This window comes from Lithobates pipiens, unplaced genomic scaffold (assembly GCF_037356315.1).
Source record: "Lithobates pipiens isolate NorthernLeopardFrog02 unplaced genomic scaffold, aLitPip1_a1.2 Scaffold_19, whole genome shotgun sequence".
Taxonomy (NCBI): domain Eukaryota; kingdom Metazoa; phylum Chordata; class Amphibia; order Anura; family Ranidae; genus Lithobates; species Lithobates pipiens.
In genome coordinates, this window is record NW_027507764.1 from 370631942 (window position 1) to 370652234 (window position 20293).

The window sequence follows — 20293 nt, forward strand, 5'->3', positions numbered from 1 at the left end:
GAATTTTAAACCATAACATGTTGGGTTTCTATTTACTCTGTGTAACATAATTTTTCACAATATACAAAAAATTGGGCTAACTTTACTGTTTATTTTTATTTTTTAATTCAGTGAAGTGTATTTTTTCCACTGCGCAAATACCGTGTGACATAAAATATTGCAATAACAGCCGTTTTATTCTCCAGAGTCTTTGCTAAAAATATATATATATATATATATATATATATATATATATATATATATATATATATATATATATATATATATATAATGTGTTGGGGTTCTAAGTCATTTTCTAGCAAAAAATACAGATTTTACCTTGTAAGCAACAAGTGTCAAAAATAGGCTTGGTCCTTAAAGTGGTTGTAGACCCCTTTTTACAACTTGTACTTATAGTCAAGCCTAGAATAAGGCTTACCTATAGGTACTGTAAATATCTCCTAAACATGCGCCATTTAGGAGATATTACCCTGTAGTGTGCCGATGATGTCATCAACGCATGCGCTGTGAAGAAACGGACCTCCGTGCCGTTTCTTCCCAAGCAAGTGCCATGACTGCCGGCTCTGGCACCCATGCGTGGGCGTGATGTCAGTGTGAGCTTTGTTTGCAGGCAAGTGCCACATAATAGGCTAGTGTGCAATGCATACTAGCCCATTATGCTTTTATTTTGCAGGGAACAAAAGAGTAAGTAAAACCCATCAGGGTTTACTTCCTCTTTAAGTGGGTAATGAACATTTTCTGTTGGTAAAGTGAACCAGTAGCATCAATATGCACTTTCCACAGCTTTTCCATTGAGAATGATGATATAGAAAGCTGCAGTATCCCTAAGAAATTTAGACATTTACTTATAGATTTTATTTTATATCTAGGTCCAAGCAGCCAGACATCATGAAAATGTAGAGCTTCATGATTTTTCATACAATTCATATGAGGGGGATGTTTGGCTCCGTATCCTGAAATGAATGTGAATGCAACAAATTACCAAATCTCAAATGAAAATAGAGCAATTATGGAAAATGGAAACGTTAAGGGGAATATTCCATTAAAAGGAAACAATGTAGTTACCATACCTAAACAATATTTGTAGTGCTTTGAGCACTATGAAACTAGGTTGATTGCAGTGATTGCCAAGGAAATAGTGAAAAAAATGCAAAAATATGACAGTACAAAGGGCAATAACAAAATGCCCTCATCTGCAAGCTAGACATGTAACCACATCCACTTTTATAATACACAAAAGGACGGTTATTTTTAGCGTAGTTCTGCAACTAGTATAAATCAAAACTAAATGCAATAATGAATTAACCTAATCTAGCGGCTAGGAATAACAAAATTAGCTTCTACAACACTCAAAAGAATTGTTATATTTACCTTCAAGAACTTTGTCATCCAGAGTTCAGTAACAGCAGACATATCTTCTCCTGGCATAAGTCAGCAACGTAATCTTATGGTCATGGTTTAGAAGCTGCAGGAACTGGGATAGGCAGACAGTCTTAAACTGGCTGTATGCTAGTAGATTTGTATTCATAAGAAAATTCATAGTACAAAACAAATGTTGTTCAAAAATGCTTTAAAATGTTGTTTTCTTAAGCATTCGATTTTGGAATGAATGTACTTTTATGAAAGAAAACCACATACATTGTTAGAAACTTAAAGGGGTTCTGCACTCATAATAAAACATTTGCCCATTCTGTTGCCTCTAGTTCATATATTTCATAATGCCACCTGTTTTTTTTTTTGGATTCACCTACCTTTTGTAATCTGTAGTAGTTTATTTTAAACCCCTGCGGCGATGGGCGGTCTCTTGCGGGGATCAGCGTCATTTCCTGCTGAAGCCCGCACTGTCTCCTGGGATCTCGTTGAAGTAATCCCAGGAGACATTGCGGCTAATGCACCCGACATCTCGCGAGATTTCGGGTGCTACAGCCGACATCTCGCGTGATTTGGGTTATTACAGCCGAGATCTCGCGAGATCTCGGCTGTAATAACCCAAATCACGCGAGATGTCGGCTGTAGCACCCGACATCTCGCGTGATTTGGGTTATTACAGCCGAGATCTCGCGAGATCTCGGCTGTAATAACCCAAATCACGCGAGATGTCGGCTGTAGCACCCGAAATCTCGCGAGATGTCGGGTGCATTAGCCGCAATGTCTCCTGGGATTACTTCAACGAGATCCCAGGAGACAGTGCGGGCTTCAGCAGGAAATGACGCTGATCCCCGCAAGAGACCGCCCATCGCCGCAGGGGTTTAAAATAAATTACTACAGATTACAAAAGGTAGGTGAATCCAAAAAAAAAAACAGGTGGCATTATGAAATATATGAACTAGAGGCAACAGAATGGGCAAATGTTTTATTATGAGTGCAGAACCCCTTTAATTTATTGAAATTTTTCCATTCTACTCCTTTGAATATTCTCATCACTTCGGTCAAAAACGAACATCGATTTGACACCATTAACGTGCGCATGCGTGGGAGTGACGTCATCGCGGCTTCGCTGAATGACAGCTGCGGAGAAGCGAGACCCACGAGAAGATGGATGCTCCAGACTACAGGGGACAGCGGTGACATCGCTGGCTCCTGTGTCAGGATTTATCGCCGTTGACAGCGGCTTGCTCAGTGCGGCTTGCTCAGTGCGCCTGCGCGCCACTGTTTACGGCAAATGCGCTGTAGACAGCGGTGCCTGTCTTTCGGCAAATATCTCCTAAACCGTGTAGGTTTAGGAGATATTTCTTGGACCTACAGGTAAGCCTTAATCTAGGCTTACCTGTAGGTCAAAGTTGGTTGTAAGGCCGCGTACACACGGGCGGACTGTTCGCCCAACTTTGTCCGCTGAACAGTGTTTCAGCGGACAGTCCGCTCGTGTGTGGGCTTCAGCGGACAGTTTCAGCGGACAGTCTGACGAACAAAGTTTTTCGGAATTTCCGTAAAACTGTCCGCTGAAACTTGGTTTGAGCGGACAGTCCGCTCGTGTGTAGGCTTGTTCGTCAAACTAAGTTCCGCGCATACTCAGAAAGGATTTACACGCCGAAGGTTGCATTGCAGTGTATAGGACGTCGTTTTCTAGTCCTGTCGTACGTGCCGTTCACGTCAACGCACACGGTTTCAGCGGACTGTTCGTTCATCGTGTGTGGTCAAGTCCGTTCATGCTAATTTTGAGCGGACTGTTTGTCAAACTGTTTGACGAACAAGGTTGGGCGAACAGTCCGCGCGTGTGTACGCGGCCTAAGGGTTTACAACCACTTTAAATCATTAATCATTACAACTGGGCTATATGCAGCTACATTGGAAACTGGCAAAAAAGAAAGGCTGTAGAAACATCCCCCAGAATACCTCCTTGCATTACCAACTACCTTTAGGTGATGAACTTCTTTCCTGTACTGAGAGATTCTTACCATCCTAATATGGAGGTTTTCTCTTTCTTTCTTTCTCTAGATGATTTCTTCCAAGATGTTTACTTCATCAACCCAGCTGTACTATATCCACTGCGAATAAGTGGACTTGGAGGACGGACCGTACACGGCTCCTGCCCGATGGATAGTGTAGGGACAGCCTTTAGAGTGCACCCCTTGCACCCCTTGACATGTAGTGTAGGGTGTGGAGTTAGCTATAAGGTGCTTTACAGAACCAGAGCCATGATCTTCCTGGGGCAGAGCTCAGTCTCTAATAAAACTCCAGAGGGTGTATGCCCACTGTGGAAATGGCGAAGACAGAAAGAGGTTTACTCCTCCTTTTTATCACTACTGATGTGGTGTATACACAGGGCAGAAGCCCTCTAAACATTCAGTCCTAGGGTGCCCATTACTTTTTTCCCTTTGGGGGTTAGACTTTGACCCTTTCATTCATTCAGTGGCATGGTCCAGGAAAGTGAAGATTGATGGTAATTTAGGCACTATATGGATGTCCTGCCAAAGGGTTCCTGTGGTAGCACTACTGTGCCAGGTGCTCCCCATTGTTTATGGTGCTGTGCTGTGGGCAAAAGTGCTTACTGGGCATTTGTTGTCTTGCTTTATGACAGATTTCTGGCCTGTCCCTTTCTGTTTGCATTCAGGACATCAGCCAAGCAACATATCCTGGCCACACAAATAGTGGTTTATTCTCACTGATCCTGGGTTACAGCAGCTTGCAGGTGTTTTCACTGAAGTATCCCCTCCCCCCCTGCACTACAGCTGCAGAGATAATGAGTACCCCACTGGGAACAATGTATTCACACATGGGGTTGACCATACACGGAAAAACAAGATGGGTTAAATAGCTCAGGTTTAGTCTTTAGTCCTATTGGAGGTTGTAGTACATTGGTTAATGGCCCTGGTACCCTCTCCTGTGATGATTGCCCCATTCTGATTCCCTCCTTCCTTTGGTCTTTCAGCCTGCCTCTTCCTTCCTGCCTACAGAGGAAGTTTCAGAGTTCATGGCCAGAATGTCTGACCTTGTCGAGTCTTTCGATTACAGGGGTCACAGCTGTGCCCCTGCTGCCTCCTCTCTAATGTCTTTGACTTTGGCCTTGACCAGGAGGGGAAGGCATCTGCTAAGGAAAGATTCTCGCCCTCTCAGGCATCTGATCAGGATATACCTGCTGTTCAAATGTCTCCAAAACTTAAGGAGACTATTGCTATGCTGAGTGAAGCTGTACGCTCTTGTTTAAAATTAGAGCAACCTGAGCATGGTCGCCCTAAGGTATTTAGTATAGAGTCTCCAAAATTCCTTATACCAGGTAATACCTTCTGGTTCACATTCTGATTGAGCCTGTCCTGTATAGCGACTGCCTACACACAAGGAAGATTTTTTTTCTCCCCCTAAATGTTTTTTCCAATAATATCCCATTGAGCAAAATTTCCTTTGGAAGTAGGCAATTCCTCTGGTATCCCATCCTGACAAGGCCCCCCTGCCCCTCTGGAGGATAATCCTGTGTTTAAAAATCTGATATATAAAGGTTAGAGGCCCTCCATAAAGCTATATTTACCCTGGTGGGCTCTGCCACGCAACCTGCAGTTGTGCCTGGCAGTTTGCTAGACCATTGCTGCCTGAACAAAGTTTATAGCCCTGAATCCCAGATCAATCCTTGCAGATTTCTCTATTCTTTTTAAGTGTCAGCTTTTGCCCGCTGCCTAATGCTAGTGACATAATGTCTTTGTGGATACATTTCACCTAATTCCGAAGATTAACCTTCTCTCTGTACACATGTGCAGGATTCTCTGGCTTAAATGCTTGACAAATGAACTTCCCTGCAAAAAACGCCTTGAGCAGTCACCCTTAGAAGGTAAATGCCTGTTTAGTCCTTCCTTGGTTAAATACATCCAGGAGATCATGAGGGTGAGGCTCCATGCACACTGGGCTTAAAAAAACGCCTGTTCACTTGAGAGTAAAAAACGCTCATATACAGTTTTAAAGTTTAGACGAGTTTTATGTTTTTTCTTCCTCCAAGCTCCAATCAGAAACGCGAACCAGAAGGGTTTTCTTTTCTGCCTCTAAACATCAAAACTCAAAATATGCCTCTTAACGTCCTAATGTGCATGGACACATAGGATAACATTGAACTGCTTCTTCAGGCAGAACACAAAACTCATGTAGAAGCTAAATTTTTTTAAGCCAGTGTGCATGGAGACTAATGCCCCGTACACACGATTGGATTTTCTAACAAGAAATGTTGGATGTGAGCTTGTTGGCAGAAAGTCAGACCATGTGTATGCTCCATTGAACATTTGTTGTTTGACTTTCTGCCAACAAATGTTGGCTAGCAAATTCTAAAATTTTCCGCCAACAAATTTTTGTTGTCGGACTTTCCGATCGTGCGTACACATGTCCGTAACACAAAAGTCCACGCATGCTCGGAATCAAGTACGAGCCGGAAGCGCTCAGTCTTGTAAAACTAGCGTTTGTAATGGAGATATCACGTACCTCTTGTCCATCACTACGTTCATAATTGTTGGCCAACATTTGTGTGACTGTGTGTATGCAACGCAAGTTGGAGCCAACAACCTTCGTGTGTACGGGGCATTAGAGTACTCGCCTCCCCAGAAGGAAAAGTCTTCAATCTCCACCAATAGATCTACTACTTCTGAAAATTCAAAGGGTTTTTTAAATCCCTCCCAGTCAGGAACATATGTTTGCAAGAAGACATAGCCTTGCAGAACAGTTAAGGCCTCTTTGTATTAATGTGGCACCCCTTCTTCTCAAAGTGATAGAAAATCTGTTTGTCTTTCGGTCTTCTGGTCCCAGAACATTTTTCATGCCTGGGTGCAGTGTACTGTTTCCAGAGGCTAAAAACTGAAGTTTTGTACTGTACCTCCTCCCTGCTTGTCTCCTTGCCCTTCACGATGGATCTGCTTTTGGCTGTCCAACAGCTTTTTAGCCATGGGGTCATTACCCTTGTGCCTTCAGGAGAATGCTTTCAATGTTTTTACTTAAACCTCTTACAGTTCCAGAACTAGAATGGAGGACTTTAGTCCATTCTGGATCTAAAGACTCTCAACTTGTTCCTACAAGTTCAAAAGTTTTTCATGGAAATTGCCAGGTCAGTAATTTTTTGGCTCCAATAGACAATCAAGATGCCTATCTGTACATTCTTATATTTCTGCCACAACAACATTATCTGTGGATTGCAATGGGCAATCAACATTACCAGTTTGTTGTCTTTCTGTGTTGCCTGTTCATGTCAATTTTTTGCCGTGGTCCTGGCCCTGCTTTTGACACTTCTGCATTCTCAGTATACAGTACATTGTGGGATGCCTGGACGATATTTTTTTAAAGGGTAAGTCCACCCTATCTCTGTCAGCCAAATTCAATGAACGGTATAGGTTCTGCAGAGCTTCGGGTGGATCCTCAACCTCCAGAAGTTATTGTTGGACCCATCTCAGAGTGGAGTACCCGGGTTTGACCCTGGACACAGATTTAACCAGAGCCTTTCTCATGCCAGGCCATTTAGGTCTATAGGAATCCCTTGGCCAGGTATGCATTAGGGTTTAGGCTTTAACCACTTCCTGTGATTCCGTTATCCTGACTGGACTTCATATGACGTCTTTAAGGATAACAGCTGGCGTACATGCCGTGATCGGTGGTGCGGCATGTCAGTCTGACACACCGCAACACCGGTCTTGGTAAAGTTTCTGACAGAGACTCTTTACCACGTGATCAGCCATGTCCAATCATGGCTGATCACAGTGTAAACAGGAAGAGCCGTTTATTGACTTTTCCCCACTCGGGTCTGACAGACGCGAGTAGAGGAGAGCCGATCGGTGGCTCTACTGACAGGGGAGGTCTGCTCGGATTGATTATCAGCACAGCCCCCCTGCAGATGCCCACACTGGACCACCGGGGATGCCCACAATGGATGGCCACCATGTATGCCACTCTGGACCACCAGGGATGACAGTCATTGCCCCTACAGATGTTAATCAGTGCCCAGGCAGATGTCAATCAGTGCTCAGACAGATGCCAATCAGTCTCCATCAGCAATGCCTGCCAGTGCCATCAGTGTCCATCAGTGCCACCTATCAGTGCCGCCTATCAGTGCCCCCTATCAGTGCCATCCAAAAGTGCCCATCAGTGCAGCCATTTAGGATAGAGCAAGTGAGAGTTATAACCCTCGTCAGATTTTTTTTTTCCCATCTGTGTCCAATTTCAGAGATTTCTCTTCACTTCCTGACCCATAGCCAAACAAGAAGGAGAGGGAATCCCTGCAAATTAAGGTAATCCCTTGGGGACCCCCAGGCCACCAGAACTAGTGCCCTTGTTGGAAGATTTCTCCTCTATTACTTTTATGGGGACAACCCAAAATTTGGAATTTTCTTTACATTCACTTTCAGTGATAATGGTAAACCATATGAACAGAGAGGGTGAATCTCCTTAACGGAGAACTCTACCAAAAACTAAAAAAAGTTTTACCTTTAGTTATGCTGTACTGGTAGCCTACTTCAAGGCAGTACCATGTGACCAGTTTCACTCTGGACCATTGTAAATCAAAGTTATGGCCGCATGGGAGAAACAGGCTTTTGGACTGCCCATGTCATCTAAACCCCAAGGTCAGACTTTCCCTATTGTGGCGGATTTCTAATCTGTCGCTGTAGTATTTCTCCACGGTCAGGGCTAGTTCTTATCATGATTTCAGATTCAACAACAATTAGACAGATTTTTTTGCCAGATGAAGGGACCCTCAGTTCTTCATGGATACTCTGGTGATGCCGTGGGATTGGTTCAGTCTGATTTATGAATTTCTGCACCTCTAGATTCTCCATCACTTGCTTTGCAGGATCAAGAAAGAAGCCATCCTGGTGTACCGAATCGGCTAAGGTGAATATTATATTCTGACATACTTAAGCTCCTGGCAGACACTCCGTGGGCTCTTCTGAACTATCTGGACCTCCTGTCCCAAGAGCCAATGTTTCATCCCACTTCTTGGTCGCTGGCTTTAACAGCATAACTTTTGAAGCCATGGTCAGGTGTGACAACCTTCTTGAAGACTAGGAAGTCAGCTTCTCCCAAAGTGTTGCATTTCATCTGGAGATCCCACATTGGTGCAAGTTGGGAAACTTTCACCCTAGAAAGTACTACATGGGACAAATCCTGCCCTTTCTCCAGTCTGAAGAAGAAGAGCTTAGACCTGAGTGCGTGTTTCATTACCAAGATACAGCATCAACATCACCATCTTTCTTAAAGATACATCACCTCTTTTGCTTTGGAGTTGTTTTAACCTGATTCTCTGGACACTTTATAACTAACATTATTTTTGCTGCCCCTAACTAATTGTTACCTATACCCTAATCCTGAGCGCTGGCATTTTGTTTGTTTTTATGATTTTCTCCAGTCTCACCTTAAATACTATTTAGTGAAAAATCCCAGTCTTGGCTGTTCTGTTTCAGAAACTTTTGGCATCTCATTCTTTAGTTAAAGCTGAAGTTTAGCTGATTTATTTTTTTGATCTACAGCACAGGTGTCGAACTGGTGGCCCTCCAGCTATTGCCGAACTACAAATCCCATGAGCCATTGCAAGGCTGGCAGTTACAAGCAAATCCCACAGGCAGAGGTATGATTGGACTTGTAGTTCTGCAACAGCCGGGGGGCCACCAAATTGGCACCCCTGCTCTGCTCTACAGTTTTAGTGACATTACTTACCAGTAATGAAAGATGTCCCACATTTTGCAGGCGGCTGGATTCTGGATTCATCTTCACTGCAGGTGTGCCTGTCCTTTTCCTGGCTGAACTCCCAGTGCTGTGGAGATAATAGTTTTCGGCTGTGAACTGAGTTGATGTGAAAAAGTTTCCACAGAACACCTGCCTCCACCCCTTCCTCCTCCATTAAGAGCATTTGATTGCTTTCTCAGGATTCTCTCCCCCATTTACAGAAAATGTTACGGGTAGTGAAAGCAATCAAATAACTTTTCTCAGTGGAGGAGGAGGCAGTTCTTTGTCAGAAAATATATTTTACAACAGTTCAGCCTGAAGCTCAATGCTACTAACCCCATGAGTGCCAGACTTTAGCCACAGTAAGAAGACAGGGCACTCCTGCATTGAAGTTTTCTTAAGGATCCAGCTTCCTACATAATGTTGGTCATCCTTTGTTACAGGTAGCTAATGTCACTGAAATCAGCTAAACTTCAACGTTAAGGCCTTTGTTCAGGGAGTATTTCACATCTCTTCCCCTATTAGTTCCTATCTATCCCCCCTGGGATCTTAGTCTGGTTTTCTTGGCTCCTCAAAAACTACTTTTGAGCCAATCAGATGCATATCATTGTCTGACCTTAACCATAAGGTGGTTACTCTTGTGGATATCACCTCTGCAAGGAGAGTTTCTGAGTTGGTGGCCTTATCCTGCATGAAGCCCTTTCTTACTGTTGCACGTGGACAAAAATCCTAAGGCATCTTTTCTCCAAATGGTGATCTCTGCTTTCCACCTTCATTAGGATACTGTCTTTCCTTCCTTACGTCCTACACTGTAGCATCATTAAGAAATTTCTCTCTGCCACTTTTAGAAATTCAAATTCACTATTTGTGCTGCCTGAAGGTTCCCTCAAGGGTCTCTGTACCTCTCGCTTCACCATTACTCAGTGTATCAGACAAAATACCATTAGAGTCTGTAGGATAGGGTTCATCTGTTTTCTATTAAAGCACATTCAACTAGATCTGTCAGTGCATCAAGCATCTGCTTCTTAGATTTGCAAGGTAGCCAACTGGGCTTCTGTTTACACATTTGTTAAGTTCTCTCAGGTGGATGTCCAAGACACCTCTGATGCCAACTTTCAGCAAACAGTGCTACAAATCTGCAGTTCTTGACCTGCTTGATACGTGGGCCTGTTGGCATTTCTTTCCCCTCAGTTGGACTGCTTTTGGATGTCTCCGTCTTAGGGCACTTTCACTCTGGCAGCACCCAGCATCAGAGGTAAAGCGATACTATTTTTAGTGGCACTTTATTGTCATTTTTGCTTTGCTTATCGGGCTCCTAGCAGGGTGCTTTTAACCCCCGCTGATGGCCGAGAAAAAGGGGTTAAAAGTGCCCGCAAAGTACCACTGTAGCTGCGATTTTCCAGCACTTTGGCTGCGCTACCCATTGATTTCAGTGGGTAGGGGTGCTTTAGGAGCGGTGTATATCAGAGATGCTGCTTACAGGACTTTTTTTAGCATCCTGCCAGTGCACCACTCCAGTGTGAAAGCCCTCGGGTTTTTACACTGGAGTGAGAGGAGAGGCACTTTGCAGGTGCTATTTTTAGCGGTAAAGCGCCTCAGTGTAAAAGCAGCCATAATGATTTAAAGAAGCCTGTGTCCTGTACTGTACAAAACAGGAAAATAGGATGTTAGACTTACCAATAAAATCTTTTTCCTTGAGTACAGTATAGGACATTGGTCGCTCGCTCCCCTATGTTCTTGGAATCTCCCTATTGCTTGCTACAATACTGAGGCTAGCTGGGAATGGGGGAAGTTATAGTGGATGTGTCTGTAGCCTTTCTTTTTTGCCAGTGTCCAATTACATGTAGGTAGCTGCGTATAATTTACTCACAATACTTTAACCACTTCCCCCACTTTGACATCCTTGGGAACAAGTGGTTATACAAGGATCATGGCTGAAACCATGGTCCTGATATATTTGTAGCCAGCAATGGGCTATCATATAAAAGTGATCTAAATATTTCTACAGCCACCTGATCACTTTTACAAGGCTCAGAAGGAGGCCCCTCTCCCACTGCAGCTCTGTGCTCCCTCCCACAGTCTGATCAGTGCTGCCACTGGAAGTCCCCTCATTCTTCACCTCCCGCTCTCTGCACTACTCCCAGCACCTTCTTCTGAGTTCACAGGAGCCAGAACTACAGAGGAGGCATCAGGTATCAATGCATTCTGACACTATTGACTGTCAGCATGCATTGAGAACACTAAAAACAAAATTGGGAAGTATACATGCACCACAATATTGATTTGTGACAGAACCCCTGGGGACCACCAAAATGTTTTCGTGGACCATCAGTGGCCCACCAACCACTGGTTGGCGTTCGCTGTTTTAACCCACTTGTTGGAAAATGGGGCGAATTTGTTACACTATAAAAAGAAGTTCTGTAGGCAATAAAACTGAATCACTTTTAACAGAATCTTAAGTTAATGTCACTGTCAGAAATGTGTTTTATTTTCCAGAGCTGTCAGAAAATGACACTGTATCCGATTCATGGGGTGAGAAGGGGGTGGTTGCACTAAGACATTACGGTCTATAGAGAGGAGTGAGAGGACTGAGTCACATGAAGGGGCAGCCAGAATGACTGAATAGTTTGGGATTAGGATACCTTCGTCTTATCAATTTTCATTTTGCTTCTTCTAAAGACTGCTATAGCAAACTACACTATACTATTAAGTATTAAAGCTCAAAAGATCCCAGTATACTCTGTATTTACACCTGGTGATGTGCTGACATTCATTTTCAGATTCATTGACGAGCTGTATTTTAAGCATGTCACAACCCTACACACTCAACCTTGCGTGTAACAGAAACATTAAAGACAGAATATCAGGGTTGCTAAAACTTCCAAATGGACAACTGCAGTTTATTTATAATTGCCACTTCCGGTTTGATCTAAAAAAATTTAAGTTGTTTTGTTTTGAATATTAGCCTATTTCTATTAGGTTATATAAATATTTCTTGAATGCGTGCCATTTTAGGTCATCAGGATGAGTTCGTGTGCTGACATCTGTGGGTCCAAGCAGTCACAAAGCACTCCTGAAGGAGGATACCATCGCTATGGAGTTCGGTCCTACCTGCACCAATTTTATGAGGACTGTACAGCTTCAATATGGGAATATGATGATGATTTTCAGATACAGAGATCGCCCAGTAGGTGGAACTCTATATTCTGGAAGGTAAGCAAGCTATTTTTGATTTTTTTTACTTTGCTGTATAACACATATGATGGTAGATGTGACTGTCTGTGAAACCTCCCTATTCAAGTTATATAATCCAACTCCTATAATGCCTTAAGGTCTCAGAAAGGTGAAAGTTTCTTGCGTTTGCTTGTGCTACATTGCTGAAGGTGTGAATTGTTGCCAAACTGGTAGGGTAGAGTCATTGGTGTAGGTATGTGGACAATGCATGGGTCAAGATAAACACACCTAAAGTGCAAGCATTTAGCGAACACATACACCCTGTTCCTAAAAACATCTTTGGAATTTACACAGAATAACAAATTACCCTTTTAGGACTGTGTGTCAAAAAGGGGGTGAGTTGGACATTGAAGTCTACAAGAAACCCACACACCAGTATCTGCTTTCTGACTCACACCAACCACTAGAGCACAATCTAGGAGTTATTAGGAATATGCAACTTCAGGCTGGGATGGTATTAATAAACACAGAGTCCAAAGACAACGAACATAGACATCTTGGGATAGCTTTAAAGTTTGGGTTTACCCAGAATGGGTTTTCAATACATTTTCCACAAGGTCAAGCAAAAACATGGTATCAGAAACCATGAAATCAGGCCGAGACAGAAGTATAGTTAAATCACACTTGTTTAATAATAAAAGTAAAAAGAACAAACGTAGTCAAAACATAGCCACGTTCAGTAACCGGAACAGATAGTCAGCCAAGTCAAAAGTCAGGGATCAATGTAGTGGAACAGCAAGCCAGAAGGGATGTCAGCAAAGCAAGTCTTGAACAGGATCGCAGGAGATAGTTTCTGTGATGTGACCAAGGTGAAGGCAGAGCTCCTCTCGACTGAACGACTTAAGTAGGCAGGGCTGACGAGCAGGATATCATCAACAGCTGAGCAACTGTGCAGAGATAGGAGCTGGCAATTATCCGACAACTCAGCGGCCAGCTCAGAGAAGTAAGGGCTGAGCCCAGCCCTGACCATACCCCCTTCTCAACGACCTCTCCCCCTCAGAGGACCACCAGGCTTGAGGGGAAAACGTCTATGAAAATCACGGAGAAGTACGGGCATGCACGTCTAAGGATGAGACCCAAGAGCCTCCTGACCGTACCCTTTCCAATGCACCAGGTACTGTACGCACCCACAGAACCTAGGAGAGTCAGCAGTAGACTGTACTTGATACTCCTCATGGTTCTCAACCTGTACAGGTGGAGGACGTGGCACCAACCTGGTAAAGCGGTTGCAGACCAAAGGTTTTAATAAATAGACATTAAATACATTTGAAATACACATATTAGAAGAAAGGTCTAATGCGTAAGCCACTGGTATAATCCTGTGAAGAATACGTGAAGGCCCAATAAACCAAGGTACGAACTTCAGTGAGGGAACACGAAGTCAGAGGTTGAGAGATAAAGGAAAAAATGGGGGAAAACACTGCGCTATAACTGAATATAAAACAAAAAAGCAGCTGCCAACACTTAAAACAAACAAAGTTCCACAATCAAAAAGTAAAAAATAGTGTAGCGCTTCGGTAATAGTGAATGTGATCAACACATACACACAAAATTCCAAATAAATGGTCACATGAGACAGTCCATATACATAAAACAAAGTCCAATGGAATAGGTATAAACTTCCGTGATGTAACTGGTGCAAGGATGGTTAGGCCATTACAAGGGAAGAGAGGGATCTTGCTAAACAGATATACCCATGTAAAACAGCTTGTCTGTAGACATTTAGGGAAGTAGATGAATACTCTTACCAACTGTGTTGGACTCACACGGACAGTTGAGTCAGTAAAGCTTGGGGTCCCAATCTAGGGCCAGGGGGTGGATCGATGAGGGTCCGTCAAACTGGTGAGAGAACTCCAACCAACTGTGTGCCAGGCGATGTGTTTCACGGATGGAACATCAGAATGGTTTCTTATCCAACTCGGACGTAGCACGATCAACACCGATACTCCGATCACCCCGAAAGATGTTAGAGGTTTTTTAGGCCTGCAATGACACAAACACACGACCTTCAGTCTGATGGACCAGGTAGCAACTGCTATTCCATTCAGTTCCCACCAGAAACAAAGGTCAGTCTTTACTTTTAGAGGTTGAGAGATGATAGCCAGACCCTGCCCTCAACCTGGTAGGAAGTCCCAGGCAGGCGTCTGCCGTCAGCCTGGAGTCTGTACCTATTATTAGCATGTCACAAAGCCTCCCGGACTTGTGCCCAAGTGGAACGAAGACCACAGAGATGCTCTTCTAATGCAGGAATATTCTGCGGAACAAATGAGTCAGGCAACATGGAAGGTTGGAAACCATAATTTGCCATAAACAATTGGGAAGAAGAATTCAAGGCACTGTTGTGAGCAAACTCTGCCCACGGTAATAGGTCAGACCAGTTGTTATGGTCATAAATATAGCAACGTAAGAATTGCTCCAAGGACTGATTGGCTCATTCTGTTGCCCCATTAGACGGCAGGTGATACGCAGAAGAAAAAGCAAGCTGAATTCCCAACTGTGCACAAAAGGCTAGCCAGAACCGGGACACAAACTGACTACCCCTGTCCGAGACAATCACCTTGGGTAGCCCATGTAAGCGAAAGATCTCCCGAGCAAAAATGGAAGCCAGTTCCTTAAGAAGTGGGCAACTTCTTAAGTGAAATACAATGACACATCTTTGAGAACTGGTCAACCACCATAAGGATAGCTGTGTTGCCATGAGAATTGGGTAACTCCACAATGAAATCCATAGACAGGTGGGTCCAGGGACTCTCTCTATTGGGTATGGGTTTTAGGAGGCCCACTGGAAGGTGTTGTGGAGTCTTACTCTGAGCACATATGAAACGGGCAGCTTAGAAGGCAGTTGCATCAACATGTAGACTAGGCTACCAGAAATGTTGGGAAATGGCCCAAAAGAGTTGATTCCTCCCGGGGTGGCCAGCAGCCTTGGGAGAATGGTAAGTCTGGAGCACGGCAGTACGGAGACTCTCTCGGACAAAGCAGCAGTCACAAGATTTCTCAGGAGGAGCAAAATTGTTGTGACAAGGCATCAGCCCTTTCATTCTTAGTACCGGGTAAGAATGAGACAATGTCATTGAAACTTGAGAAGAAAACAGCCCATTGCGCTCTTCTGGGAGAGAAGTGTTTAGCCTCAGAGAAAAATATGAAATTCTTATAGTCAGTAAGAATGAGAACCAGCATAGTGGTACCTTCGAGGAGATGTCTCCATTTTTTCAGGGCTAAAATGATTGCCAACAGCTCTCTGTCACCAGTCTCGTAATTGCACTCTTCAGGTGACAATTTCTTGGAAAAGTAGCCACAAGGATGCATAGCGCTCTTAGAGGTAGGATGTTGAGACAGAAGGGTGCCAACCTCCAGGATAAAAGGTTACGTAGGATTAGGATGTGCCAACACAGGAGCAGAAACAAAGGCAGCCTCAATGAACAGGCCAGCAGCCCCAGATTCGATTAGAGCCTTTATCTTGACAGACAACTCAGCCCAAGAAAGGGTGACCAAAACCAGGGGCTTATCCTTCTGGATAACTGGGGATGAAACAACGCCACCTAAGGTTTGTCCGTGACAGGACCTCAAGGTTCGGGAGTTCCCTGGATGGGTAGGACAAGACTTCAAGAAATGACCTGTCTGGCCACAGTAAAGGCACAATCTCAGGGCTCAAGACAACAGGTTTTTGCATCTCGCATAGAGGGTTTGCCCAGGCCAATGCTCTCTCAGAAAGCGAAAATACCACAAAACTTACTTTGCTTCTGTCTGTGGGAAACGCCTGGGGCAGCATCTCAAAGTATATCTCAACCTGAATGAGAAACCCTCTGCATTGGACTGGAGCATCTCCAAATCACTGGGGAAGTGGAGCGGAACCAGACATGCCTCTTATAGAGGTAATACTCAAGGCGAGTGCCTGCACAGAGACTGGAGCAGCAGCAAGGTTGGCCTGCAACATAGGTTGTACCAGGGAGGCCACAGTGGAAGATTCCAGGTAAGCCGGGCGACTCAGGAGTGCTTGTAACGCCATGGCAAACTGATCCATGCAGTGATCCAGTTCATCCAATCTGGAAAAAATATTACCAACAAGTGGATTGACTGCATTTTCTGAATTCATGGCCTACGCCTACTGTAAGAAACCATGAAATCAGGCCGACACAGAAGTACATTTAAATCAGACTTGTTTAATAATAAAAGTAAAAAGAACAAACATAGTCAAAACATAGCCAAGTTCAGTAACCGGAACGGATAGTCAGCCAAGCCAGAAGTCAGGGATCAATGTAGTGGAACAGCAAGCAGGATCTGGAGCCAGAAGGGTTGTCAGCAAAGCAAGTCTTGAACAGGATCGCAGGAGATGTGAGATGTTTCTGTGATGTGACCAAGGCGAACGCACAGCTCCTCTGGACTGAACGGCTTAAGTAGGCAGGACTGACCAGCAGGATATCATCAACAGCTAAGTAACTGTGGAGACAGTTCTCCCCTCAGTTTGTGGGGCCCATGAACTGAGGGGAGAACCAGAAAACAAAGAACAATATAGTCATCCTTTATGTGACAGGGGTATCAGAATTTTAATAAACATCCCATTCTTGTGTCTTTTAAGCAAGCAACACAGTGAGAAACTAGCGTGTACTTCCAAAAGACACAACATGCACATATTGGATAGAGAGGACAACTGCTTCATAAGAGATGTCAAAGGGGCCATCTATGTCAAACTGGAGTAACAATCCCTAAACAGGGGTGGGGGCTGTTTTATGTAATTTTAACATCTCTATCCAGACAATTTGACAACAGTTCACAACTTCAGCCATGTAACTTTTAGTGTTGAAAATATTTTTATTGAAACATTTCAGGTAAAAACAATAAACAGTAACCATCATGAGGCAAGTGTAGACAGGAACATTAACAGGAGAACATTTACGGGAGGCCGGCTAACGACTATTGGCCATAGCCGGTCCCTGACGGGAAACTTGGAGAGTAGAGAAAACGTCCTGCTCACTGATCCATGAGGCCACAGTAGTGAGAAATACTCATGGGTTACTACATGAGGCAATTTAAACAATAATATAGAAAAGATAGAAAGAAAGAGAGAAGAGAGAGGAGCAAAGTTAAAGGAGCAAGGCGGTACAGGGGAAAGCTAAATAGCAAGAGGGGAGGAGAGGAAAGTGGGAGGGAGGGGGCGAGGGGGAAGGAATATGGGCAGGGGAGGGGGTAGGGTGAGGGAGAGCCCACAGTGTCCTCATGCGTTCAAGATTTGGTTCATTAAAGTGTCAGAAGAAGAGAAGCGGAGCCAGATCGACCATTGAGAAAGAAATTTGGCGTAAGTGTCATTGTCCAGTGCCAACATCTCCTCCATTCTCATAGTGTCATTCATAATCGACACCCACCGTGACAATGGGGGAGTGGTCGTTGTCTTCCAATAAGCAGGTATCAGCTGTCTAGCAGAGGACATAAAGAAACGGAGCAATCTTTGTCTCTGTGATTTAATAGACCCGGGCAGTATAGAGAGTAATGCAATTTTTGGAGAGATAGGAGCCGGAATATCAGCTAAGAGATTATAACATTCAAAAACCTGTGTCCAAAAGGGGCGGATCCTCTCACAGTCCCACCAGACATGCATGTAAGTTCCGACTGAAGCTTCACAGCGCCAGCAGGTGGCTGGTGTAGACGGGAAAATCCTGTGTAAAGTAGCAGGGTCCCTGTACCACCTTGATAATAGTTTGTAGTTCTTTTCTTGGGAGTAGCAGGAGATTGTTGACTTATGTGTGAAATGAAAAGAGGTATGCCATTCCGGCACAGAGATGTCTTCACCCAAATCCGCAGACCACAGCCTGGTGTAGTGTGGGAGTTGATCGTGTGCTAAAGTCTGCAGTAGGTTATATAAGGAGGATAATAAGTGTTTGGGAGTTTCTGGGAGCGAGCACAGTTCCTCGAAGTCGGTAAGCTTACGATGTATTTGAGAGGAGGAGTGTAGGCGTTTGGCAAATGTGGATATATGTAGGGCCGTGAGCCAATCTCTGGAATCTGTCACGCAGACCGGGGTCCCCTGAGAGGGATGCACAAATGTACGGGCTTGCGGCCATTCTGTACGCTTAAAGGGTCCTAGGGAGGCTGCCCCTGTACTTTGTGGTAAAGCAGGATGGTCAAAGAGGGACGTTAGGGGGCCCGGATCTGAGGAGAGAGTGGTGTTTAGCCCCGTCCTGTACCACATCGTCAGGGAGGCCAGAGTCAGTGGGGACAAGGATGTCATACGAGAGTAGTCCTGTTTATAACCCCGCCATGTAACTTTTAACATGTGTCTTAAACTTTATGAGAATTGGTTTTATGTTCATTAAGGAACAAGTCAAATTAAATGTAATACTATAGGCATCTAAGTGGCATGTAGCCCTCCTTCCCACCCTTGCAGCAACCCCCAGTTGGGCACTGGGGGTACTAAAAAGCCATTTGGGAAAGCTTTGTTTTGTGTGCTCAAAACACCCCCTCAATGCTAAAGGACATGTGGGCTGGTATAAACATAACAGTCAGGCTGCCACTCGCTAATAAATTGGAGACTCACTTACTTTATAGAAATTTTAAATAAATGTACCCCAAGAAGCTCTGAACTTTTATTAAAAACACAGGTTTGACACTTGTAATTTCCCTTTAGGATTAATAAAGTGTTCTGATTCAATAGATAATATGTGCATTTTCAGTAGAAAATGCAGCTCAACCAGGTGAATTTTGTTTACAAACAGGTTAAGGGAATGGCAGGTAAATGTGCAGTGAAGATTAGGGAGAATGTTGCAATAAAGACCTTTATACACTGAAGAACAGATGTTACCAGTTGTACGAGTATGCAATTTTCATTGGGCAAATTTTGAGCAAATGTCCACAAATTTGGCTTTATACTCAGGGTAGTTGTTGCTCAAAGAATTTAAGACAAATGTCAGGCAAATTGTTGATCAAATCTTTGATAAATATACTCCTTAGATCAGGGGTAGGCAACCTTAAAGAGGTGGAGATCTACAAGAACAAAATGGGTGAATTCAAAGATCACCGGGCACGGTGTCACCACCTGACACATGGCAATTATGGGTTAAAATCAGGTGGTGAGGAGGCAACATATTGCTTCCTCACCACCTGTCAAACACACTTGGATCATTTTTCAGAGGAGCAGCAGTGCCTGCTGCACTTGCGAATGAGCCCATAGTTGCATTCGGCAGCGGCACCCTTAGGGCTCATTCGCACATAAAGTTGGGGGGGGGTGTTTCTTTTGAAAAAACCCTATGGTTGAGTCATGGTTTTACCGCCGGCAATCCCTACCTCCTTTTATGTACACATGCAGGAATTAAGTCCCCTGTTACTTTTGATGGGTGCCACCGCCTGACAATCGCGACTCATTCAAGTAAATGGGGCCACTCTGCAAGCACCCTGCAACTGCATGCTTCTGTGGGGTCCAAGGGGTTAAAGCAGGTGGTGAGAAAGCAACACAATGCTGCTATTATGCCCAATGTGTTGCTTCGCGCTGACCTGAAGATCTCTTCTTTCCTGCTGCTGGCACCACTCTGGAGACTGCCAGCTGGGATAAGAGGTAGAGTGCAGTTGGCATCAATCCGCATGGGACAGTAGCCAGCATTAAAGAGGAGGCATCTGCTTATGTGGCTCTTGCTCCCTACTACAGCTCCAACTTTACAAGTAGTCCCTCTGCATTAAAATAGTGAAAAAGGGCCTTCGCGCTACTAATCAAAAAAATATAAAAAAATATATAAAGGAACAGGGTAAAAATACCTCTCCAACTAATCAGTGTAAATAAATATAGAAAATATAAATAGATGATCAAAAAAGTGCACGTGCAAATATAAGGTGCAAAAAAATGCAGCAAAACCTGATAGTATACACAAACTACCCAGTAAAATGACAAGTGAAAAAAAGTCCTGCGCAAATATGCCAAAAAAATAGTCCTTTGAAAAAGCTAAGTGCAGAA

General features: G+C 44.0%; 1 protein-coding gene across 2 annotated transcripts in view; it reads left to right on the top strand.

Moving 5' to 3' along the window:
* NRSN1 (neurensin 1) overlaps positions 1-20293 on the top strand; it is a 67328-nt gene that overhangs the window by 34070 nt on the left and 12965 nt on the right. For both annotated transcript variants that reach the window (XM_077492269.1, XM_077492270.1), the window contains exon 2: positions 12136-12333. In XM_077492269.1, the coding sequence (XP_077348395.1) occupies positions 12145-12333 (189 nt within the window). In that variant the 5' untranslated portion in view covers positions 12136-12144. The remainder of the gene's footprint in view (positions 1-12135; positions 12334-20293) is intronic.